The 27,018-nt window shown below is 41.4% G+C and overlaps 1 protein-coding gene across 2 annotated transcripts in view; it reads left to right on the top strand.

Moving 5' to 3' along the window:
- KCND2 (potassium voltage-gated channel subfamily D member 2) overlaps nt 1-26,320 on the top strand; it is a 477,947-nt gene extending 451,627 nt beyond the window's left edge. Inside the window, exons 2-7 of one of the 2 annotated variants that reach the window (XM_025207681.1) lie at nt 1,646-1,808; nt 11,436-11,534; nt 18,715-18,810; nt 19,823-19,882; nt 23,242-23,489; nt 26,032-26,320. In XM_025207681.1, the coding sequence (XP_025063466.1) occupies nt 1,646-1,808; nt 11,436-11,534; nt 18,715-18,810; nt 19,823-19,882; nt 23,242-23,489; nt 26,032-26,209 (844 nt within the window). In that variant the 3' untranslated portion in view covers nt 26,210-26,320. The remainder of the gene's footprint in view (nt 1-1,645; nt 1,809-11,435; nt 11,535-18,714; nt 18,811-19,822; nt 19,883-23,241; nt 23,490-26,031) is intronic. The other variant, XM_025207680.1, reaches the window with a different exon arrangement.
- Nucleotides 26,321-27,018: the final 698 nt, after the last annotated feature.

Genomic DNA, 27,018 nt, shown 5'->3' on the forward strand with positions numbered 1-27,018 from the left:
CATAAATTTCAGTTTCCCTTTTATAAAAACTCCCTTGATGTTTTTTGGTTTTGTTTTAGTGTGGAAATTGATAAAGATGATTTCAAATAAGTGTAAAATAAACCCTGAAGACATCTATAAAGGATTCAAGGAACTTGGTGATAATGTAGGCTAGAACAACAGAGATTATTGGTTTAAGGTTAATTGTATTTATTTATCAAAAAAATGCTTAGTAGCTTTACAAAACATAGCCAATTCTTGTACAGAAAAAAAAAACATATGATGGCATTTTCTATTAGTAGAAACAAAAACATCTATTTGCAATTTTAATTTTGCAGATCACATTTTTTTAATAACTGGTGACATGCAAAAATACAAGATGCAATGGGTTTCCTCTAAAAATAAATGCAGGTGGTCTGAGGAAAAGTAAGTTTAGGACTGGAAAGGTGACTCATGCTTGCTAGTCTGTTAGCAGTTGTAGCTCACAACATTAGCACTCTCTTCTTACCCTATATAGGACTGTGATGCCAGGGCGGCTGGGTAGCACTGGTCTCCAGAGGCATGAGTTCAGTCTCACTCCGGACCCATGCTGAAGGCTGCTCCCAGTCAGCCCAGGTTATTCAGGCTGAGTCAAAGAGCATGATGCTAGTCACATTGCTTACATCAGTCAGTGCTACTGACTATCGCATGCCTTAATCTCAGTACCTGATAGGCCATCAGAGAAATCTTTGACCCCTTTTTTTCTTACCCCTCTAAATTCAGGTCCCTCAGCCTCATCCACAAAGTCGCACATAATCTGTCCCTGGAAAATGCCTTTGCGCTCATTCCTACTGCTATCCCCTCCTGCCCCCTGCACCTTTCCAAACCTCTGTCCATACCTTCATCTCCCCCTCAGATTCAGAACTTCCGTGGCAGCCTCGAAGAACCTCCCTCGCGTCACCTGTTCTACACCTCCTCCTTCACACTTCCAGTCCTTCTTCAAACACACATTTATTCTCATCACAGCAACTCCCAAACACTGCCTCTTCTGCAGTATTATCCTGCATCTTGCTGAATGTTTGGTCTTGTGTTACATAGACTGTAAGATAAGACACATTCACTGCCTGAACAAGCTATGTTCTGTAATATGCTGTGCAAATTTACAATGCTATTCAACTGTGAAATAGTAATTAATAACCCAAACAAATTAAAAAGAAAATGGAACTTTAAGGGCATTTTAGCTTTTTATTGAACACAGCAATACTCAGTTACACATTTCTGCTCTACAGAATACAGTAAACTATCAAGTATAGAGAACAAAGTCCTCATAATAAGCTGTCTGTTGCCCCTATCTACTAGCCCCAAGGTAATTCTTAGCATTGCTTGAAAAACAGTATCTGGCATTAAAAAGAGATGTACGCAAGCTCCAGAGACTCTGAGAATTGTCAAGGCTTGGGGTTTTTTTCTTTTCTTTTTTTTATGGCATAAAAGATCATTGAGATTCAACTCTAGGCACTGTATCAACATAAGCACTAAATTAAAAATGAAATTATGTACTTAAAAAAGCATAGGATTGTGGACAAATGTATATGTGCATGGAATATCTATTTGTTAGAACAAGCAGCTATTTGAGTTTAAAACTGATGTGTTAGCTTATGTTTTTAAATGGTTTGTTTCTCTAATCCAGGTATGGTGATATGGTGCCGAAGACAATAGTTGGGAAGATCTTTGGTTCGATATGTTCTCTGAGTGGGGTCTTAGTCATTGCTCTGCCTGTTCCTGTTATTGTCTCCAACTTCAGTCGTATCTACCACCAGAATCAACGAGCAGACAAGCGCAGGGCACAAAAGGTGTGTTCTCACTTTTCTCTCACAATTTTGATTCAGTGCAGAATGCACAAAAGATATGCTGTGCGCCAAAGTGAATGTAATGTATTAGTATGAGAATTACTATTCACTAATCATGGCAGGTTCCCTAAGGAGCAGAGGTAGTTAACCATGTTAGTTTGAAGTTAGTCAGAAGACAGGGTAGAGATGTACCTTTATAGCCTAACTAAATAAGATATATCGAGAAAATAAGTTTGTCAATGCCAATTTACTCATTTTAAAGTAGTTTTTAATTTTTTTATGGAAAATTTGTTCCTTTTTTCTTCATGCTAAGTCCACCCATCCATTACAATGGTATTTCAGTACCCTTACAGCTTGGGTACAAAACCAGGCCTGCCAGCCCGTGGCAACAGGAGATTACCTAATGCACTGAAGTTCCTGACTCTTTTCTGCCTCCACAGTGGCTGGTGTCTCAGCCAAATGTCTCTGCCATGGAGCTTTACTGAAGAGAATTCACAAGTATCTGTGACTCACTGTTTCCAAGGTTGGGAAATTCTTGCCAGAAAAAGTGGCTTCATCACTATATAGGCTCTTCAGAGGTACCAGTCATGGGACTAATCTTCTCAGCCTGCTCCATTGGTTATGAAAACTTTAGGTGGCATCAGACCAACAAAAATATATCAACAATCAAATATGAACTCTCGTCTGAAACCCTAAATGTCTTCTGATGCTTTCTTGAGGATGAAAGGGTGGACACTGTTGTAATCATAGTCCTTCTCAGTTTAAAAAAATAAGAAGCCTGACTACTTCTCTTCCCACCCTTCCCAGCTACCCTTCAAAAAATCAGTGAGATTCTGTTTTCTTCAGGAGTGTGCTTCTTAGATTCAGACACTCTGACAAATCAGTTCCAGGTTTAGTAGAAGTGGGAAACTATGGGAAACTAAAGCTATTTGAAGTCATTGGAAAAGTAATTTTATGATCCTGACTCTTGCCAGACACTATAGAAAGGAATACAGATGTGCAGTACAGTAATATAGAATGTGGCAAGTTGAATCAGTCCATGAAATACAACAGGAGAAAATGCCTCCTTGCAAGTAGTAGCTTAAACAAGTGTAGTCAGTAGCTGCTGTCTGTTGCCTCAAAAATATTTGCAGATCTCCTACCAGTTCCAATTCTTGCCAGGCTCTCAATAGAGCAAAAGCTTTGATTAAATGTGGTCACTGAGCATTGTCCGGGCAAGATACCTATGGAGATGTGCAAAAATTTGCCCGTTGCCAGTCTCAGCAAACCACGGAAAGGCCATGACTTGAATGAAATCATCTATCATCCATTGCTCATTCTATTTCAAGCCTGAAAGAAGGGATGAACAGAACAGTGCTCCTTCTGGAACATGTAAATGAGCAGCTAGCAGGGGGTTTTCTTCAAAGCCTTCTCAATTTAGCGTCCTCAGACAATTATTAAGTTTTACAGATGGATGGCAGGCTTTTTCTTTTACTAATGTTGATTACCATTTTATCTTGTATTTGCTTTCAGGTTCTCTCTGCAGGATCCAGGCAGCAGTAATACTGGCTTTAGGGAAGAAGAAAGTTTACTTATTTTATCCTGGCAATTTTTCTGATCAGAATTCTATACAGAAAGAAAGCTGAAACAAACACACAGAGTGCTGCTGTTCCTGGAGTATTTTAGATTCAGGGCATATAAACCTGAAAGGTGCTATGGAGGTTGGTCATAGGGCTGAGTTGAGGATAAATACAATCTGGTACAGCGTCACATCTCAGAAGATTAAAAAAGATAAATGATGGTCATAATGAGGGAAAATAATGATGCTTGTGGTAACAGAAATCCATTTCTCATTGGAGGCTGTTGGGAATTTAAATGCTATATACAAACCTGTTTCTGTGATCCAGACTTAATATGATAATTCCAGTTCTCTCCTTCACATGAAACTGTCTCATCTGTTGGCAGAGATCAGTTTAGGGAATGAGTACCAGAAAAGAGAGAACAGCATTGAATCAACTGAAACACAATGAGTACTGCTCCTGCCACAGTTAACACACCTCTTCTGGTTGCCACAATCAGTATCTGCTGGGGTTTCCTTAATAAATTGCCATAGTGATGAGCTATGGTAACATAGCGTTGGCAGGCACTAACTGTGACACCACAGCTATGACCTGTGCACTGCCAGGACTGTGCAGGACAGGTGGGTACTGCACAGTCATTTATTACTTTCTAGAAAATGTCTAGAAAATACTAAATGACTGCACAGTACCAACTGCGCAGTCAAGGAAACAGGTAGATGCGCCCAATAAGAAAGACACAATTGGTCCTATTGCAAAGAGAATTTTTTCTATCTGCATGTGCCCTGCCCATACACCAAGCCTTACATGGAAGTCAGATTATCAAGGTGGCTCCTACACCCAGGAAGGGCTCACTCATGATAAACCAGTTTGGTGAGCTTTTGATTAACCTCTTCTCATCAAGTTATTTGAATGATCCTGAGTATACTGCCCCAAGCTGCAAAGCGGACTCAAATACCGTTTGTAAATGATCTGTAGACCTTATTATTTAAAGAAAGAACATTTCTTTATGTAAGCATAGATACATCTGATCCTGTATTTCAGGAGTATCATGGGTTGAGAGCTGAGCTCCAAAGTAATGTTCTCTTTTTGGTGAACATGATGTTCTTCCCTAAATGTGTTCCCTGTATTCTATCCCTTTTTTGTATCCATAAAAACCCTGTGATATGTTTACTGCCTCCCAGCCAGTGAAACCTGAATGTAGCTCCTGCAGAGTCCATCAATACTGATTCCTAAATGGCCAGAGAAATCCATAATTACCAACTTGCACAAACACTTTCTCAGAAGTTTGCATGATGCTGTAATAAAATGTCCAGCAACCAGCAACCCAAAGAATTGATTTACATCAAAATTAAGTCTGGTTCTTTTATTTATATAGTATAATTTATCCTGAAGACTGGGTGTTCTATTTTACTTACTGATTTTGCATGCTGTATCTGCCTGTCAATTTATTAATAGCTTTAGCTATTCCTGAAATACACTAGCTCTAGGATAAAGTGCAACAACTTCTTAATGGCATCTAGCAAGTCAGGGCAGAGCATTTGTAATAGGGCACCATGTTGGCTAATACAAGATTTTAAAACTAAATGGCTGCTAACTTCAGTGGGGTTATAAGTATTTAACCTGCAGATTTTTTTTAATGCAGCCCAAAGAGGAATAATTAATAGAACCTCCATCTCTCAAATAAAATAGGTAATGTTTACAATTAGTGGATATGGAATTAATGTACTCAGAAATGTCTTAATTCTTGTCATGGTAGCATTTGAGTGTCATTGTAGCTGTGCTGGTACAGGAATTATTCAAGAGGCAAAGATTTTTTGGGGTAATATTTTTTATTGGACCAACTGCATAGTTGGGATAAAGTTAGCCAAGCTTGGAAAGGCAAAGCATTCTTCTTCAGGTTAATTCTTACCATGTTATTTACAAGTTTTATTAAAAAGATTATTAAAAAAATAAAATGGTAAGGCTCTTATGATCTCTGAACTTCATTTCCAGATCCACAAATTGAAGAAAGTAAAAAGCAATTGAGTGTTTGTATAATCTATATTATCATTAATCTAATATGAAATATTTGCAATTATTAGAAATTAATAAAGAAAATTACATTTAGTGTAGTTTACCCTTGGGCACACTTTAAAGCTCCAGGACAATGTAAAGGGGGCTTAGTAGAACTGAGAATTCAGGCCATTTGATTAGTCTTGAGTCCACAAGAATACATTAAGACACTTCTATCTGTACATTAAAAGATCGTGAAGATCAAAGACTCTGTACTACAGACTTTAAAGGGCAGCTAGAAAGATAGTAAATATGGTGGCCAGTACAATGGATACGCTGATATTAATGCTATTAAAGTCTTATTAAAATGAATGAAATCTCTCTCTCTCTCTCTCTCTCACTCTAAATCTGATAGACTGAATTTCTGGTGAATTTAAGATGCTTCCATATGCTGGAATTCACACCATGAAATAACATTCATATTATTAAGTTTTGTGCTGGTGCTGCATCTCACCATTTGTAGAATATAAAGGTATCTGTAGGCGTGCAGGGAGGCTGCGGGGAGGTTGCTCCAATGCACTGTAATTACAGCATGTTGAAACGGACTTGATGAATCAAGTCTGCTGTTAACATGCTAATTAGCATGCTCCAGCCAGCTCCATGTCAAGTGTATCAGCATCCCTGTGCTTCAAAATGGTGGTGGGAGCACTTAAACTTGTTCAATGAGTTTTAGTTAAAGCACCCCCTCCAACATTTTGAAGCACAAGGAAGCTGATACGCAAGATGCTGTGGGCACTTTAATTAGAACGGCTCTTGGAGCCACTCTGATTAAGTGGCACCACACAACACCCCTGGAGCATGTGTAAAAATGCCCTAAGGGACTAGTTTATAAGTAGTAAAATCAAAGGTAGAAGAAAAGTAAAAATATTTCAAAGAGAGATGTGATTGATCACTGTCATAACAATGTGAAAACAAACTTCACATCCTAGGCATCCGAGCTCAGCTGATGGTCCATTTGCTGGAAAGATTCAGATGGAAGGTTGCAGCAGAATGTTATTGGAGCGGCCAAAAGAACTTCCAAAATTCAGCTATTTTGTCCTTGTTTTAGAGACTGCAAAATTCTCCATGTTCTTCCACTGCTGCAGCTGCTTTCACAAAATGTCAGTACTCCTCAGTGGAGGAAGAGTGGAAAAACTTCAGGGCACAGTGTTGGTCCTGGATCCCGGAGACACCTTCAGTCCTGTTTCTGAGGTCCTATGTCCTACTGCAGGAGAACTTCATTCTCTCTCTTGGTTTTCCCACATGTTGATCCACAAAAAGAGAGAGTTTAGAAATGTTTTGAATTGACTGAAAGTAGCATGAGTGAAGTCTTTTCTGCTGTACCTGAATAAGCACCCAGATGCCAGGTGCTAAGGGGAAAAATACAGCTGCTTTCACTCTGGTTACATACAAGAGTGGCTGTTCTCTACATGGTACCTCACTTACTGGTGTAATTAGGACAGGGCAACCAGGGCAGCTGCCCTGGCACTAACTTGGGAGGGATGGGATGAAATGGCTACCACCACAGCACCACAATTGTGGCAGAAGAAGCAGCCGCACCAGAAGTCACTGCTGCCCGTGTGTGACAGCTGCCCCAGGTGGCCAGCCACACCATTATGCCACTGCTTCACTCAAAAGAACTAACTTATGTTAAATTGTGCCAGTGAATTCTATCAAATGCAAGTGACTCTGAACATCACATTTAAACTTCCACACTATGTTATCAGTAGTGGATTGATAATTTTAACAAGTAGCAGGAGTAATTAATAGAGCAACCAGAAGTATTTACTGGCTACAACTCCTGCTTAAGACTACAGTTGAACAAAGCCTCTCCCCTGTTTCTCCCACCAAAAAACATGCTGGGCTGCAGAGGTGTCTTCACAGTGTCCTAAGACTGGGGAAGTACGAAGAGGAGACTGTTCTTTCTTTTCTGTGAACTGACTGGCTTTTCAGGCATATTTTTGAGGCCTCCACATTTTGTAGTAGACTGCCTCATGGGATCCCATTTCTGTGATCCATTCATTTGCGTAACCCTCGCCTCTTTTTCTTGATCATTCAGAATACATGCTGTGTACTGCTGTGCTCAGCTTCTCGTTGTTCAAGTCTTGTACTTGTTAACCTAACCTCAGTTAGATCCTCAAACACTGGTCGCCAACCAAGATATATGTTGTTTCATGTGTCCCAGGAAGATTGAGCAGGTAGTCAATTGCCCTGGCAGAGATGGAACACAGATAAAGGATTGCTTTCTCTATTTTGGCCTCCTCAATCAAAGGTTGAATCAAAAGACTGTATTTGTTTTTGAAGATATTTTCATGTTAGAGTGCTCTATACAAGCAATTCCCTCAAAGTACATTGCAATAAACTGATAGAACAGAAGCCTTGGCATTTGAAGTCTTTCTCTCAATCACCAGTGGCACACAGAAGATGAAAGTTACTGTAAGTGGGGATTCTCTTGTCATGGTCTATATACCCATAAGTACATCTGAATATACCTATATTATCTTAAGGGGGCAGGACCTATAATAATGTGTATGTAATTTCCCATTATCTTTTTTTCTTCTTTCTGATTTTTATCACAGGCATGTTATTAAATCATGTCCTCTTCTTCCTGTGTCTGTGTCATGACAAGGTATTTAGCAGAATTTTCAGATTCTTTGGAATCTGATAGAGCCAGGAGTGCTTCTGTTACAGCTTCAGACTTGTGATCACTGGGCTGTTAATTGTGCACCTTAGCACCAGTGCCACCCAAACGACCACTCTAGCTTGTGAAAATTACTTAAATTCTATGTCCTTGTGAATGTTCCCCTAATGAAAGGGGCATCATAACCCTTACCTAACTCATAGGTTGGAAATGCCCAGTTATACATCCTAAGAAATTTATGATGTGAGGCCAGATCCTAACAGACCTCTAAGGTACGTAATAAGGACTTAAGTGGCATTTAGGCACCTAAGCCACAAAGAGTGATTCTAATTGATCCTATTTGTCAGCCACAGAACTACTTAAGTGTTCCTGTTTGGCTCTGAAAAAAACCCATAGAAACCTTGATTTGAGCTACTGTAGGTACCTCACTCCCAATGAAAGCTTGCAGTCTAAAGCAGTGCTTGGAGAGCCTGAACCAGAGCTGTAATTTGCCAGGATTCCTCCAGAGTTTCTTTGCAGGCCATGGCTCTGGAGGCTCTAGCAGTTGGCAGCAGCACGGGAGCAACTAGAGCTCGCAGCCCCTGAACAGAGATGTCACCCTATTGCTTTGCCACTGACACCAAAGCCAAACTACCAAAAAGCCACCCATTTTCTGAAGCAAAAAATTGGGATGGCATCTCCTCCCAGCAGCAGCTTCTATCCCATGACCTGCTGCTGTTCAACAGAACTATATTTCCTGGATTGCCCTTCATTCATTCACTCACATTCCTGCACCACCATGCTGCTCTCCTGCTGGAGCTTAAGCCCGAAGGTCATGGGAAGAAGGGAAGCAGGAGTATGAGGAGCATGAAGTCCCTAAGGGAGCCTACTCCATTCTGGGGCTCCCCACTTAGAGAGATTCAGGTCTCATGCCCCCCTCACCTACCCATCCATACATTATTGACCTAAACTCTTACTTGGTTCTTTATTCCTTAGGCTCTCAACTAAGTGACTGCTTGGGCAAGGACCTAGGTTCTTGCCCCATCACACCCTGACACGATTCATACTCAGACCTGTGACTCTCTAGGGGTTGCCCTTACGGGTGGGCTGGGTTTCCAACAGGTTCACTCCTGTTGAAGTTGGGTCACTGTGCAGCCAAGTGTACAAGATTCATGGGGTCAAAGGGAAAAGAGTAAGCAAGTAGAAATGTGACTTTGTAGCCTAGTGGATATAGCACTCCCTGGGAAAGTGAAATCCTAGGTTCTGTCCTGGGGTGCCAGAAGTATTTTTGTATTGACTGTCTGCCTAATGTAAAATGTATAAATGGTACTGGCAGTAGGCCCAAGACTGAAAAATTGCACTCTCCTCATTTGCAGGGGAAGTGCCCTCTTCACTGGGCCACAGATACATTTCCTGTCTGGAGAGAACCTGAACATGGGGCTGCAGTGTACACTGCAGGCCAGTCTGTGGCACCCAGGCCCACTCCGAAACTGTCTGCACTGCCTACTCTATGCTGTCTACTATGGGCACATGTGGAGCAGGTGCAGCAGCATGGGCTGGGGTTTATTTCTCAGCAGTGCTCCCAGGGCTTACTCTTGAGGTCAGTTGGGATCTGGCTATTAGTGATGGTTTCATGCTCCAAGTAGTCTGATTTACTTTTGGAACAATTGTAGCAGCAGCAGAAAAAGTCTCTGAACCTGCAGGTCCATGCCATGTACTATAAACCAGATTGCCTCCATAGTTCTTTTCAGTTTGCCTCATGGATTGGCTTGCTTTGCTTTGCTGCAGAGAATAGTCCCTATTTTTACAATCATGACACTAAGCATGTAGAAAAACTTTTTTTTTTGGTCCTTCAAAACCAAATCATGATTGACTAGATTGGGAGAGGGTCAAGCATGTACCGATGCTGCTACTTCCTTCTGTGATGATTCTTCAAGGACTCTGTCATGTTATGCCAATAAGAGGGAGACAGTGGCTTTATTCAAGAATGCCATATGAGAAAAAGGGGACAGAGATTTCCCTCCCTGTTTTCTGAAAATTTCCCTTCACTAATTTCTAAAACTGAAAATCCTTAATGCATTGAACCAGAACTTCACACTTGATTCTCAAGGTTCATCATTCTGGGTTCTACTGCAGTAATTCAAGATTGCTTATTTTAATCTAATTTTAAACCATTGCTTAGAGGTGCAGCAGTGCAGCTCCATGCCCAGGGTGTGTGGGGCAGCGCCAGCTCATACCGTACTGCTTGTAGAAATGCAACCAGCTGCCACTGCAACAATAGATGCTTTTGGTTCATCTCAACACCCCAACAAAGGGGTGTCTAGGGCTACTACCCTGGTTGCCCCCCTCAGTTAGGCTGCTGTCACTGTTTGCTTCTTGGCCTTAGGAACCAGAAATCTAAGCAAATCTCAAGATCTCTGTCTCTGACATATGCAAAGAACTAGGCATAAAAATTGCTGCAGAATAATAGCCAAGACTCCACACTCTCCAAAAAGCCAACAAAATGAAAGTTACTCTGTTGTTTGTTTTCTGTGTTACTGGTTTGAAGAGTCTTTTCTTTAAATACCAGGTTTCATCTGCAACATTGGCTTCCCATTGTTCAGTCTGCAGTAACTAAAAAGGCAATTTTAACTGAAATTTTTTTGAGCTTCCCTACTGTTTTCTTTCCATTGTCCTCCTCTCATAGACCCTCCACTAATGTGTTGCAACCTACCTGTGCAAACATGAGATAATCTCACATAGCTCTATCTCCCTCTCTCAGCAGTTTGCATTTTAAATTCATAAGATTAGGACAAGTGGTGATCCATATTAAGTATCCTTAATGTCACAAGATATGTCAGACTCTTTACAGCAGGCAGAAAAGCACTAGCAAGGATATAGGAATTTAACAGCTATTTATAATGACATCTTTCTATATCCTTCTGTTAGACATAGTTTTCTGAAAATTAGAATGATCTGAGGAACCGTGGAGGCACTTGATGGCTCACAGCAGTTGAAATGTCATGTTCTCTTGGATCATTGCCCTTCCTTTCAAGGAACTTTTAACTGAAGGCACAGGATTGGAGTAAACTGAGATGGAAGCAATATTTCTGAACCATAAGGCAGAAGAAATGACATAAACACAGGCACAGTAAATGGGAAAATAACTTGCTAATGTTGCAAAAATATGTATAGCCACTTCTCCAGAATCATTCTTCTTAGTTAATGCATGCAAACAAACAAAAACTTCCAGATAATTTGCATTTTAAATGGGAAAATTCTCTTGATTTGCTGCACCTGAATGACCAGTGTAAAGCAACCCTTCAGTAATTATGACATTAGTATTCATAAATGACTGACTCCAATTAGCTCTTTGTATAAATAGAATAATGAATACAAACAGAAATGGCACTGTTTCTTTCTTTTGTTTCCTTTATGCAGAAAGCCAGGCTTGCCAGAATTCGTGCAGCAAAGAGTGGGAGTGCTAATGCTTACATGCAGAGCAAACGAAATGGCTTACTGAGTAAGCAGCTGCAGCAGGTAATGTATTTATGTACTCCACCTCCAGAATATCTGCTTAATAATAGTGTAGCAGTAGTGTATTCTATCTGTCATCAAGAAAAGCCAATCTCACTCTGTAAGTAATATTACCCTTAGAAATAGATTAAGGAAGGATAAATTGAACAATTATTATTGCTTGAGGAAGATTACAGGATTTGTGACTCTCTGTAACATACTGAGGAAAAGAGCTGGACAAAACCCCTGGGTTCAAACATATCCTAAACTTTTACTAGATCCAATAAAGGACTCAGCACCCAATCCGGTCTGATACTGTAAATGTGTAACAGAACTTTAGCAGAATTTGAGGTGGTATTCAGGCATCTAAATTCCAAAAAGAGATCCAGTTTGGTAGTTCTCCACAAGCCACAAAACTTAATGGGCACTTAGGTTTGGGAGGTACCTCCATTTTAGACTGCAGAATACCTCGGGTGCCTAGACTTGATTTCTGGCCTTGCTTAGAAGCAATACAGTTTGATTAGATGGGCACCTAACTCCAGCATAAGCAGCCTGGGGAAGCCCCCTAAGTCCACAGAGGGACCCAATCTGTCAGCCCTGTTCCAAGCACACCTCACACTGACAGAATTCAGTTCTGCTTATGGGCAATGGCACCCACCTTTTTTTCAAGAGCACTCGTCCAGGAAATGGAAGACCTGGATTTAGAACCCCCCCAAGATGTCTCAAACCCACATCTCCCAATTCCTAAGGTAGTCCTTTCACCACCAGCCTATAAAATAGACTATGTGAGTATATTCCCCACCTTCTTGTTAAATCTTGCCCATAGGACACACATGAGCAACAAAGACATGGGGGCAGAGAGAGGGCAAATAAGAGGTGGCTTTGTCTCTTTAGCCTAGTGATTACAGACCTCCCTAGGAGTGGGGAGTCCTGAGTTCTAGTCATGGCTGCCAGAGTTATTGTTTTTAACCAATGATTGTTTAACAAATCCATAATGATTGGTAGCTACAAGAGCTTTCTGTAGAGTTCCCAGTCCTGTATATGTGTTAAGTGTGCTCTGGACCTGGCCTCGAGGCCTCAGAAGACGTAAACAGAAAAAAACACCCTAGGATCCACATGCAGAACCAAATACACAGACCAAAAAAACAACAAGATTTATACAGAACCATAAACCCAGGACCCTATGACTATGACACAGACCCCAAATTCCAGAAATGAAGATTTACACCTGAACACCCCATGGCACAGGCCCCAGCATGGACGCACCTCTACATATGTGAACCAGCTCTGGCATTTTATATCTGGGATAAGGGGCAGATACACATGTATGGAAAGGTGACCCTGCCAAATTCAGGGCTTTGGGGAGCCTGGCCAGCCTGGCCATTGCCAACAAATACCTGAGTCACGTTAGCCCAAGGTGGGCATTGCTAGCAGAGTTGTTGACAGCAAGGGGATGCCCCTCAAAACTTGGGGTTTGAGGAGACATGGCCAGCTATGCTCTGATCACTTCGGAGTGGGGAGACACTTGGGCCTGAACCATTTGGGGTCAGAGGAAGTCATGTACCAAGACCCACAACCACCCACCCCAACCTACATCCAGGATCTCAGCCAGATTTTCATCCATCCTGTGATATCCAGATCCACCCACAGACACCCAGATCCCAGAGGTACCACCAAAGTCCATGGCAGAGCCCACCCCATCTTTCTCCCTTACCTACAGCTGAGGGCAGAACTGTACCAATGAGGAAATGGGGTATCTCATTGCCTTTGGGGGTGAGGAGGAGACCCAGGAGCAGCTCCACAGCATGCACTGCAGCAAGGAGTTTTACAAGCAGATTGCCACAGAGATGAGAGCTTGGGGACATGACCAGAACTGGTCACAGTGCAGGGTCAAAACCAAATGGATGGTGACCAGCTTTGAGTAGACTCACACCAATCAGACCTCTGGAGGCACACCATGCTCTTCCATAAGGAGCTATCCTGCATCTTCACAAGCGATAGGGCTGTCTGCACAACTATGCCACCACTGGAAAGGAGTTGCAGCTGGTGAAAGGAGACCTGCAGCAGACAGTGCAGGGTGGCCCTGGAAAAAAGGGGGGACTGGATGCACAGCAGCAGCTCCCCAGTGAACACAGGGGAACCAGAAGGTGCACTGCACCTGGAGCTGGATCTCAGCTCCTCCCTCAACCTGTTCTTCAATGGCAAGGCCATGGGCACCAAGGCAGGACCCAGGCAACAGCTCTGACAGCACAGTGATCAAAACATAGGACATGAACACCAATGTTGTGCCAACCACATCTCAGGTGGCCTTGGGACAAGCACCTGGTCCCCAACAGATCACTGAATGTAGGGGAAGTTAATGCCCAGAGACAGCATTTCCCATGTCAGGGTCAAGGGTGTTCTGGTCCCCTTCTTCTGACAGTGCCTCAGGGTCCCTGCTACTGATGCAGAGACTGAATGCCAGGCCTCCTGGTTACGGTGCAGGGAACCACAGAGCACCCCCTCCCATGCTCAGTTGTGTGGGGACACAAACAGCACCCACCTCTCCTCCCAATCCCAGTACTGATCCTGATGGTGCTGAGGCAGAACCTGCTGCCCAGGGAGGTGCAGGATTAACATTGCACTGCACAGACATGATGGGGACCTGAGTGAAGAGGGAACCCCACATCCTCTTGGGGCAGGGACAGGGTGTCATCACTATCCATTGATGAGAGCAAGGTGGTAGCAAGTCAATGGGGCCTCACCAGCTGTAGTTCTCCTCTTTCCTATCCCATGGTGGCAAGTGGCCACTACTGAGTATCTTCATGGTCAGAACCCCCAACCATCCTGTTGTTGCCCAAAGCCCTGAAGAGAGTATCCAGTGTGTGGATAGAGGGAGTGAGAGACAGTATTATGTTTCCACCCTCTCTGGACAAAGCAACTGGCCCAGGGAGCTAATTGCTTAACCATTGATTCTACACTAGCTAGATTGCACCACTGCTCCCCCATTTTCTCTGTCAGCGACCTGAGATGTCCAGCCCACATCCTTGAACATTTTGCACCCCATCCGTGAACAAATTTGAAAACAAATCCAGCTTAGTCACATCACCCTGAGTTTCCCTCAAGGCCATTTTCATTTACTGAGAAGAGCTGGCAAATCCCACCCCCAACACTGGGACAACATCAACACCCCCTCTACCCTGCCTCCCCTTCCACGTTGGTGGCAACCAAGACCTCCTCCTCCATTTACCTTCCCCCTGAACTCCAGTGAATTCTGCTCCCTGTTGCTCCCTGGCTGAACCCTAATTACACAGCTGTTCCAAGCACCCTCGTAGAAGGCAGATGACTGAAGGATCCTGTATCCCCCATTGTGCCCTGAAAAAATTACCAAAATAGTTTATTTATTCATCAGGCAAAGACTATGGGCAGTAGTAGGTGTTAGCATTCTACACGCCACGCCATGCCATACTACAGAGATAGATGGCATATAGAAAGGCCAAGTCAGGGACATGTGAAAAGACAAAGTGATAAGAACTGTTGGCATTGTTGTAAATCAGAGACCAGAAAGGGTTATTCCCCCCACACCCCGCTTTGCTATGGAAGAAGCAGAAGTTCCACAAGAGAAAGCAAACACAGCTGGACTGTGCTAAAGCAAGGTTGTTCCAAGGTCAGGATCCTGGTGAGGTTTGCAGGTGTCACTTGGCTGTTCAGTCCTTAATGACATTGCAAAGTCTGTGGCTGCAAAGCAGCTTTGACTCTGTACTGAATCAGTCACTGTACTGAATGGTCAAGGTCCCTTCCAGGAAAGCACATTCCCCCCTCCTCCCTCTATTCCTGGGAGGACACATAGCTCCCCTCTGGTGGTCTAGCACCCACTTCCCAAGGCTGAGGCTCAGTGGCTTGGGGCTTCTCACCTCCAAAGGCCCTTAAGCCCTACTCTAGGGACCACCTCCCATCTGGGTGGCCTGGGAGATAATCCATCAGGGTTTCCCTGACCTGGAATCTCTGCCAGTTGGCCTGTTTTAGGAATGCATGTTCTGGGAAGGGCACACTATAGCTTGCCCCTGAGTGCTACACTGTCTTGGTGCACTGTGTTTTGTTGGCATTCTGTGCCTCCTCTGCCTAAGTCTTGCTTAAGACTTCCTGCCTGACCTTACAGATGTTCTGCAGAACACAAGCAGTAGCAATAAGGCATGACACAGCCTCTGAATCAGAGCTTCTAGCCCTTAAATGCTGGAGGCTGCAAGTGAAAGCAACTGTGGAAAAAACCCTGATTATACCCAGTTCACTCTCCCTTTCAGCATCCATTCTCTGCCACTGTGTGACAAAAGATACTGGTCAAGTTGGCCTATGGTCTGACCCAGTAAATGGCAGTTCTTATATTCTTATGCTATACTTGCTGAGGCAGCAGTGAAAGTATTCTTGCTTGTGGTACAGGTGCTCTGTACAAGACTACATGAGCCAGGGAAGGAGGGCATAGGCCTGGTCCCCAGTGATGAGAGGTCAGATGAGAACTCCACCAAATTTGCTGCTGGGGGTTCTGGAGGTGTGGCATCTACTCTTCACCATTTGGAGGGGGATGGCATTGTGGGAACTGCCCGCTCAGCTGGCAAAGATGTGGGTGAAGTGGCCATAGTGGCTGATGATGCACTGCAACATGACAAAACTCCCCTTGCAATTGATGAACTCCAAACCACCTTGGGGCAGGCACAGTTGGAGAAGTCCATCAGGGCAGAAGCCAGAAATTACCTCCCGAAGGTTGACAAGGTAGATGAAGCTGTTTACCAACATGTCCTAGATGACCCCACACACCTCCCAGAACATCATTTTGGCCACGGACTTGCCCATGCCAAACTGGTTGGTGATGTACCAGAGATTGTCAGAGGTGGTGAGCTTCCAGATGGTGATGGTGACATGCTTTTTTGGAGTCAGGGATGGGCTTAGGCTGATGTCCTGCCACTCAGTGCAGGGGGCCAGCTCAGCAATGATGTCCATGATGTTCTGTAGCCCCTGTTCATCATCCCAGATGCCCAGGATGATATGCTCCCATTAGTTGTTGCGGGCCCCAAATCACCGTTCAGTGGTCTGGAAGTGCTGCCATTGCACCCCAGAGTCAGTGGCATCTAGGGAAGGCCTTGGTTTTGTCAGCCAGGTGGAAGTAGTTGGCCAATTCCAGGGCACTTGGTGGCCATAGACTTAGAGTACAGTAAGAGACCCCATGTAGGAACTAGGTGCCTTGTTCTAGGCTGAAAGATGTGTGCCAGCATGATTATCTCCCAGGTTATCTGTACACTGACACATGTACTGTGTCACAGCCTCCAGTAAGAGTTGCACAGGGCAACAAGAAGAATTATGTGCAAGCAACAGGGATCCATAGCAGGATAAGAGCAGAGAAAATGATGCACTTGCAAGTAACAAGAGAGGACTCACACTCAGGGTCTCTCCCTGGGAGCCACTGAGCACGGAGGGAAGAAGGAAAGAGTTACTATGGGCAGAAGTTTCCTGGAAGGAGTGTTCCCAGTGGCAGCCAACCAAATCAGGGTTGGCTTGCGTGTTCAGTTGCTCTCAACAATTTCTGGGAGACTGTCACCAGCACAAAGTCCCTGCATGCTTCCTCCCCTGAATGCTTGCATGGTGCTCTATCAATAAGGGTTTACGCCGCTCAGACTAAACCATGAAGCTTAGACCAGTTCATTTGAACACTTGTATGAACCCTGAAATAAACCAGAAAAAGGTGCAGTCTTTATGGGACAGACCTACCTGAGAAATACCATTTTAACAAGGCCAGGATAACTACATTCCAAGATGGATTTCATACCTCCCATAATCTAGGACTGTTGGCATCCACCTTCATGTCCAATGCTAACCTTGACATATCCCCATATTTATCCAAGTTCAGTTTACTTCCCTCCATTGAATAATTATTAAAATGATTAATAAAATCAATGGATATTTTCCAGGTAAATCTTGTAAATGCCTATATTGTTTGCTGTATGCTTTCTAACCTCAGCAGATTGGGAAGAGTGACATGATATTTTTGTGTGAAGTGTAATACCACAAATTCTTCGCATTATGAAGCAATCCCCAAGAGGAAACAAGCAAGTTATATGTAATTTCTTTTCAAAAAAGGCACATGTCTGGGGAAAATTCTTTTACTGTCAGTTAGATATATTACAGTTTTAAATATGTGCTGATTTTACATTCACGACCTTACATGATGTTTGCATCTGCAACTTGTACTATTTAACTATATATTTTAAAATATGTATTAGTTATATATTATTGCATACATACACACTTTGACTATATATTTTAACTAACTGCGGAAGTACAGTATGCTTCACAACAATGCACAAAGCCCAGGTACAGGCATTACAGTTTTACTGGTATAAGTGATCAGAAAATGGTCTATACTTGTAACAGAACAGAAGTTTGGCACACACCGTCTAGTTTAAAAACAGTAATGAACAGAACACATATTTGCCCTTTGGTGGGGGAGGAATGCAAATATTAGACCGGGTTCCACCAATCTAAACTATGCTGCTTACAGAAAAAACTGTGCAACTTAAATCAATTCTTCCTTGGGCTTTTTGAATGTCTGTACCTAGCCAACATGTTTAAGATGCAAACCTTCAGAAAGGGTGAGAAAATATTTTTGAAGCCTATACCAAAAAGCCTGCCCAAACTAAATTATGTCATACTGGGCACATGTGCACTTATGTCTACATGTGCACATTTACTGCACAGTAGCCAAAATTACTGCGTGGTACACATGCGTATCTATACGTTTATGTCCGTGCTGTGCAGTAAATATAGCGACTTATGCTGACTTGAGCGTAAATTTGATATCCGCATGATGCAGGTATCACATTTACACCCGATTAAGTTACTGCCCATTAAGACACATATAGATGCCTTACTGCACAGTAACACTGTGTGTGTGGACTAACATGGGACTAACTTTAGTTTCAAGTCAGTCTGTCCACGCACAGTGTCAATGTGCTTTAATGCCTGCATGTGTAAATGCCAGCCTATTCCCATTTACTGCACAGTAAATTTAAACCAGCATAAATGCACATGCAGGTATGCCCACTATGATGCTTTACACTGATAAAGCTCTGCAGATAAGTTGCAGGATATAGCCCAGGTCCGTTCTGATCAAACATTTGGATAAAGGACTTCTTGTTCACAAATACGAGTAATACGCAATTCTATGTATTAACAGTTCTCCAGTGAAGAAGAACAGGCCTTTGTTAGCAAATCCGGCTCTTGCTTTGAAACACAGCATCACCACCTGCTCCACTGTCTGGAAAAAACCACGGTAAGAAAAAGGAAACAATGTTTTCCCATAAACTATAATATAAATATGAGGGGTTGCAGTGGCTTCTTTCTTCTAATGAATGATCAGTCACATTGCAGTCATTAACCAGGATCAAGGGCTACTATAGTTTGTGTTTATATTTAAACATTTATATTTTATTTACATGCAATATACCTAATAATTTGCCAAAATATTTGGTCAGATTCTCTGCTGGGTGTGAGGACACTGACTTCAGGAAAGCCCAACTTACACCAGCTGAGGATCTGAGTTTTTTTATATATCTATAAACACAAGGTTATTCTTGTATGTGCACATTTACACTCTTTTCTGCAGTACAGTCTTGCAGTCCTTACTCGTGTAAATCTCCCAGTTCAGTCAATGCAAGTTTTTGCCCAAGGAATGGCTGAATAGTTGGATCCTCAGGACCAGTCCTATGAGATGATGGACATGTCCTGCAATGCAAGCACAACTTTAATTTGAGTGACAGCAAGAGAAAAACCCTCAGCATTTTTGTTTTAAATGTTGTCCTTACATGAAAGTACAGAGGAACAGAGTTTTTTCTTGGTTTCAGCTCAAGCACCAACCCCCTTTCTAGGAACTGGCTAGATAATTCATAAACAGCAACATACATCTGTATTGATTAAACACTTCCAAGCAGTTACAAAGGCTGATAATCACACATTGTCTTCTTTTCACTGGGTATTATCTAAAAAACTACACAATAATTATGACTGTTAAATTAAAATATAATTTATGATCCAGTAACTGTTACAAGCTTCAGTCTTGTTCACACAGACAATTCTGGCCAATAAATGTCTAGTTTTACAACATTAAACATTACTTTTCTGACATCACTTCCTGTTTATTATTTCTCAGGAAGTTAGCTACAGGAAGAATAATTATATTGAATTTATTGGTTGTATATTTAATGACTTTGTGTTGGAGATTACTAAAATAATCTACTTTTGTCCTTGTGTTTGTTTTTTTTTCCTTTGACCCTATTGCCATGTAGGGTCTATCTTATGTTGTGGATGATCCCAGCTTATCAATAAGCTGTTCGACAGCCACGAAGGTACCATTTATAAGTTTACCTCCAATTTGTAAGAACTAGCTACCCCTAACAAAGTCTGTGATAGTGACCATCAGTGTGGACTGTGCTGTTCTTTCCATTTCTTGACAACTGTCTTAAGACAGAGATGAGTCAAATTTTAGCTGCTGAAAATCTGAATTGTAATTTGAATCTTGTGATTTGAGCTCATCTCTGTGGCTGTTATGTTCCAAACTATGTATATGAAGGTGCATTATAGGAGGAAAAAAAATCAGAGATTTTCTGTCTTTGCACATGCACCAGGTCACATCATTACAAAATTTAACAATTCCTGTAAAATTTCACCCTTACAGTTATTAATGCCCCTGATAGTGATGGAATCACAATGATGGAGAATCAAGCTTTTTCTGTGTGCGAGTCAAAGAACTGCTGGCTTTCCAGTAACATTTCTACTGAGCTCTCACCACCAGCCCCCCCAAAATACATGTTAAGATGTGCCTAGCTGTTTAAAATAAATATAAAATTATACATGTATATAACTTGTATTTTTATTTCCACAGCATTTCCTTGTAATTAAAATGCTCCAGTTGTTATCTGTCATTTAGATACTGATGTGTCATCTCACAGGTGCTTATGTTTTTTACATGCTGTCTTTTTTAATATTCATATCTGATGTAAGCATTAGGGAAGAATAGCACAGAATGTCTGGCTTTATATAAACATTAAAAAGTGGTTCACTTGACAAGATAGCGTGTAGTCAACCTATCTGTTCTATTGCAATTCAATTCCTTTGGAGTGCTTTTGAGGCAAACTGTAGTAGAATTCATCTGGGGTGGTTTGCTTTAGAAATCACTTTGCAGATGAATTTTTTACAAACACATTTCCAAACTCTAACCATAACTCCAGGCCTGGTTGAACTGTCATACAAGTCAATAAAAAGACTGCCATTGACTTTGAGACATAGATCCAACCCTGAAGTTTTCCCAACTCCTCTAATTATTCATGGTGGAAACCTTGAACATATTCCATTTCTTTTTTAACATGTTGTTGACTATTCAAAAATGTAGAAGCTGGATCGTGATTTATAGAATATGCATATAATTTTGCTTGCTTTTTCACCCACATTGGCACACCTCTGCTTTTCTGGGTCCCAGATATACAGTCTGTTATATGAATCACATGACCAGCTTGTGCCTTCCCTAAAAGTAAGAGGAAAGCCTCTCTTTTGGATGTCCTCATCTACTGATAAGTGTTCCCCAATCCTTTTAAGCCTCTACAGCAGAAGTCAGAGCCAGTTTCATGCAAAGAAACATCTTTGGAATTTAAGGGCTTGAGGTTCCTCTTCATTGCTAGCATTTTAGCCCATTGCAATACAATTTCTTCTCTTTTCATCTCTTCTAAGAAGTGCACTTGGTGTCATGTTATGGTCCGTAGCTTTCCTTTCCAAAACTGTATTTCTAATGCCAAGAGTTGTATATTTTGTAGGATATCTGTTTATCTGATATACAGATGGTTAGTTAAGCACTCAAAGAAGAACTCTGGACTTTTTAACTTTTGATATTTTTGACAAGTATAATTGAATATTAAATTGAGTAATTATTATAATTTCAAAATATTACCAGTCTGAATTAAAAGTTTGCTCAGCATCTCTCTTCAATAGAGCCCACTAATTGAATTCTATTTGGTAGCTCTGCAATAGTTTTAGGAAGCACAAAATTGTTTTCAATTTGAAAAAACTGACAGAGTTCTTGGCAAACATACTGGAAGCCACTATATAGAAGCTAAAGATGACTATTAAGTAATTCTCTTTCTGCATTCTGTAGCCAGGCTGTAATCATATTTAAAGTCTTGTTTATAAATGATGTGTGCCCTTGAATCAATTTTCCAGCAAGTTACACAAATAGTATGTTCCTCCCTGTATCATTTGAAATCATTACACTACTTCCTTCCACACGAAATGACACCTGATTATCCATGAGTCAAAGTGAGTCTGAAGGAAAGCAAACAGCAGTAGCATGTTGGAGAAGACAGTTCAATTTGTAGCAAATATTTAGCAATGTTAGTACAGTAGTAACAAATTTAAATGGCTATTTGTGTTTTCTCATAAATTATGAAATGTACTTACCTTCTTCTAGCTATACTATATATCTTTTGGAAACCATGAATATATACAGAGTATTTCTGGGTATCTGAATGATATTCTGTATTAGTAGATCATTTTTTTAGGAAAGAAAATTAGTTTGCCTAAAACTGAAAATGAAAATGCAGAGAACCAACAGTAATGAAGTAACTGGAATTGCATAGACTCTAAGGCAACCCAGAATATGCTTCCCAAACCATTTTCAAAATAAACAGTTTTTCCACCAATAGCTGCAAAAGTGAAAACAGCAACTGTCTCGGTGTACAGCATCTTGTTTCCATTTAGTCTTGGGCTGCTACCTTAAGACTACTGCATGCATTTATTGCATATATGTTGCTTTTGTTGAAAACTGAGACACCAAGTCACTCTTCTTGAAACAGTGAGAAACAGAATATGATAATATTATGAATACAGATTTGAAATCTGTATCAGAGTGAATCAAAATGAATCAAAGTGAAAATGGGTATTAGTTGGATTTTCTGTGACACTGGTCATGATCAGCCTATACCTTGCTGTCTAAGTAAAGTTCCTATGAATAAAGACTAATTTTATTAAATTTAAGTTTTTATTTTCTAAACTGATTAAAGTAAACTGACCCATGATGTTTAGCCAAGATAACTTGTCTATGGAATGTTTGGTATTTTTTTTAGCTTCTGTCTCACTTTTTGATAAATGTAGTTTTATTCCTGTATCTTGAAATACATTTTGAGTCATGATTTCTCATATGTATATCCAATGACGTATCACATACTGGTACCAAAATCAAAATCAACATTATTTTACTATATTTAAAGTGTGGATAGAAGTGTGGATTTCTTTCTTTTACAAATGTCACTTAGAGCATTTAGAGAAGTAGAATAAAAAAAAGAAACCTACAGAATATCACTATATTTTTATTGTTAGGATTATACCTATTACGACCATCTGAATAAGGATTTCTGTTCTGATAAATGATTTTGTATTTCTGATAACTCAATAACTTCCTAGTTTGATCATTTTGACTCTTTATTTACAGTTTTAGTATATGTTCAGCACAGGCTGATACAGATTGAAAACTGTAATCTAGACTTCATCCTCTCACTTTCCCAGACTCATTGATCATGTTAAATTAATCCTTTAAGCATGTCCTGATATGGGAGGGGTTTTTGATCAGAATAATATTCTCAGTGCTAATCATACTGTGTTTGTGTGGTTGTGTTTCTGTGCATATGCTTTTGCCACATTTTGGATTGCTGCGGACCAGAATCATGAATTTGTGGATGAACAAGCCTATGAAGAAAGCTGTATGGAGGTTTCCACAGTCAATCGACCCTCAAGCCACAGTCCTTCTCTCTCTTCTCAACAAGGTGTTACCAGCACTTGCTGCTCACGCCGACATAAAAAGACATTCCATATCCCAAACACCAATGTAACCGGCAGCCGTCAAGGAAGTGTACAAGAACTCAGCACCATCCAGATCAGATGTATGGAGAGAACACCTCTATCTAACAGGTATTTAAATGTTAACAGTGATTTGAGAGGTGGTTCTTTGACTAACCTTTGTTCATTAGGGTAAGACTGTGGCCCAGGTGGGTAAGATAAAGGAGCAGGCCAAGATAAATCATTTGCCCAAAAATGGGGACCCTGATATTAGTGGCTGTGCACCAGTGTCTTCCACTGGGGTTTGGTTCATGTTGAACAAATGAAAATGTAAACCACAAAAAAAATAAAAAGATCTTGTAATAGATTATATGTATTGAAGTAGTACCTAGGGGCCAACACCTGAAATTGAGGTTCAATTATTGTAGGCCCTGTACAAACATACTAAGAGACAATATTTACTGGAAGAGTCTACAATTCAAATGTGTGGCAGACAAGGGGTGGGAGAAAAGGAATACTAGTCTCATTTTATAGACAGAATATAAAGAGACAGGAAGGTTGTGACTTCCCCAAGTTCCCTCAGGGAATCTGTGGCAGAATTGATAATTGAAAACAAATATGCTGTGTCCCAGGCTAGTGCCCTAGTCATAAGGATGTCATTCCTCTCTATGAATGCCTAGTGAATAAGAAAAACATGTTCCCTGAGTAGGAGAGTTACTAAAAATATATAAATAAATGCAGGAGAAAAGGGTACGAAGGAATTTATTTAACTTTCCTGCACCCGCACAAACGAAACCCTTGGCTCTAATGTTTACATATATGGGCACAGCTTTGGAAAACATTGTGAAGGTCTTACTAGATGTAAAAGTAAAAGTATGTTGAAGCTGAGTTACATACTTTCATTTTAAAAAGAATCTTTTTCCAGCATAGGTTGCTATAGGGATTGTCTTGTTAAGTGAACTTGTGAATAATTGTTAGGTGGGGAATCCACTTCCAGGAGCAGCTCAGAAGGTTGTTTAATTGCAGGTGGGGTACATTTCTTTTTGCTATTCTTCAGTGGAGTGGCCCGACCACTGCAGGAACAGCATCCACACCCTCAGCCTTCAGGCTTAATTCTGTCTCAATACAGCTTTCTGCGCTGTGGGACTTTCTTTCATATCCTTCCAGTCATTGCACAAACATATAAGAATAATTTACAGATGTGGATGTGGGAGTAAATCTCACACTTAATGGGCACATCTACACAAGACATTTACTGTAGAGCTGCCTAATTAGTTCTGCAGTAAAATCTCAGCATCTACATGTATAGCCCTATTAGGCTGCAGGAAACTAATCTACTCTGCCATAAGTTAGTACTTGTAAATACAAGTACTATCCTATGGTGGAGTTCTTTAGTGCACAGCAATGCATGTATACACACTGATGGGCCTGGTGGGGGGACACGGGTGCTCCAGTGCAGGGGCTGCCTGCTGGCTAGCCCCACATTGTCACACCCTAGTGCCCCAGCCAGCCCCCCCGCAGCATGTTGAGCCTGAAACATGGTCTAGTGGGATAAGAATAGGACTGAGACTATTCCTCTCTCACATTTTGTGCAAGTACTGGCATCATCTCTCCCCAAACCTTTCCCTCTTGCATTCTGCAGTTTGAGCCCATCAGAGAGAAGCAGGTAGTGTTTGGGTCACATGGGGGAGTGCTTAAGTGACTCATCTAGGCCATGCAACAAAGGTTAAGGTGGGGAGGGAGGGCTCTGCTTCCTCTTGTGCACTGCAAGTTAGGAGTGTGCCAGTGGAGGAAGCCCCGAGGGCATGGCCAATGGAGCAACTGCACAGCTTTAAGCTCAGGAGGTTGGCTCCCATTACAGCTCATGAGGCTATAATGCAAATTCTTTGTACTAAGCCCTGGAGCTGGAAAGGGGATTTTATCCCTTCCTTGTTATCAGCCTATGCCACCATTTGTATTTATCTCAAGTCTTATAGTTATGATGTTCCAGTCAAGTGACCAGTTACTTATAGCCATGTTGAGGAGTGCCCCATGCTAAAGAACCCTGCCTTCTTTGTCTCTTTCCAAACAATAGATGCCTTATGGGTTCATAAAACTCAGCAGTTGTATTCCCCTGCCTACCCAGACCTGTATTTTTGCTTACTTCTCTCTTTAGACACAGCAAGGGAATTACAAATGGGATCCATCTGTAAAAAGCTCTGCTGGTTTTAGCCCCTCAGTAGTAGAGGATATTGGTGGTGGGTGCTCTAGCCATGCTACATCAGTCATAAGGAATGCACGTGTTCTGTTGGATAGCTTTGGGAGCCAAGAAACCCAAGGGCGACTCCTGGCTGCCACTGACCTGCTGTTTGACTTTAAGCAGGTGACTTTGTCCCTCTGGGCTAGCTTCCACATTCTTATTTTGCAAATTCAGTTTTAAGTTCCTTTATGAAGCTCTTTGAGTCTGTGTATTGCTAGTGAGCTAAATAATATTAGGATACTGTTAAGAGGCTCAGACATTTCTTCCCGAGCTGCATGCCCTGCTAATTAAAGAGCCTTGTTTGCAGCACATTTATGTTTCCCCTGCCTACTAACTTAATGGGCATTAAGCTGGTCAGTTGGGGTAATGGAACTTCAAAGTTTTCAACAGTATCAACATTTTTTTATTCTTTTCTCTCTCTCTCTCTCTCCCTAGTCGATCCAGGTTAAATGCCAAAGTGGAAGAGTGCGTTAAACTAAACTGTGAGCAGCCTTATGTCACCACAGCAATAATCAGCATCCCAACACCCCCAGTCACCACACCCAAAGGGGATGATAGGCCACAATCTCCCGAATATTCAGGAGGAAACATTGTCAGAGTATCTGCTTTATAAAACAAGTAGAATAGACGCTTGGAGACTCAGCTGTAGCAGGAAAAAAAATAGTTCTGGAGAAACAGAAAGCTGGAAAAGGCAACACGCCCTTGGTAGGGGTTACAGCAACAACAGAGCAAGAGGTTCAGGAGAAACGAAACAATTTGGGTTTCAGTGCTGTGGCATGTGAACCAGGCAACCAAATGGAGTTTTTACATGTCATTTGAACTGTTTCACAGCAAAATTTTGACTTAACTATGAGCACAATGAAATGTCCCCCATTGATGCTTCTTCTTCTTACCATAAGAGCTCTTTTTTAAAGAAAAAATAAAATTAAAAAAAGGTTGGACATTATGTTCCAGCTGAATGCAAAACAACAATGAAAAGCATTTTGATAACATGTCTTTTTTGCTGTTATTAAACCATAAACTTGTCAAGACTGTTTAAAAAAAAAAAGAAAAAAGAAGAAAAAAAAAAAAAAAGAAAAAGCTCATGTGAAATAAGTTTGTCCTGATTGAAAGAAATACAACCATAATGCATGCTGAAATTATTTGGAGCTGTGATCTCGGTTTACTTATGTTGTTTTTTCAAATTAGGCATGAAAAATATTACTGTAGACAGGGGCATTTCTGTGCACTTACAACAAGCTGATTGTTAATGTTCCATGGTAGTTGTACAAATAACTTCCCTTTGAAAACTGCAGTATTTCTTATTCAGACACTCATTAGTGAACTCAAGGTGTTCAGTTAGTTCAGTATTTATTCTCGTTTTCTCTGGCTTCCTAGGTACTGTTACAACTGCAATAATTCATTGTACACCTGTTGTATCAG

This window comes from Alligator sinensis, unplaced genomic scaffold (assembly GCF_000455745.1).
Source record: "Alligator sinensis unplaced genomic scaffold, ASM45574v1 scaffold65_3, whole genome shotgun sequence".
NCBI classification, from domain to species: domain Eukaryota; kingdom Metazoa; phylum Chordata; order Crocodylia; family Alligatoridae; genus Alligator; species Alligator sinensis.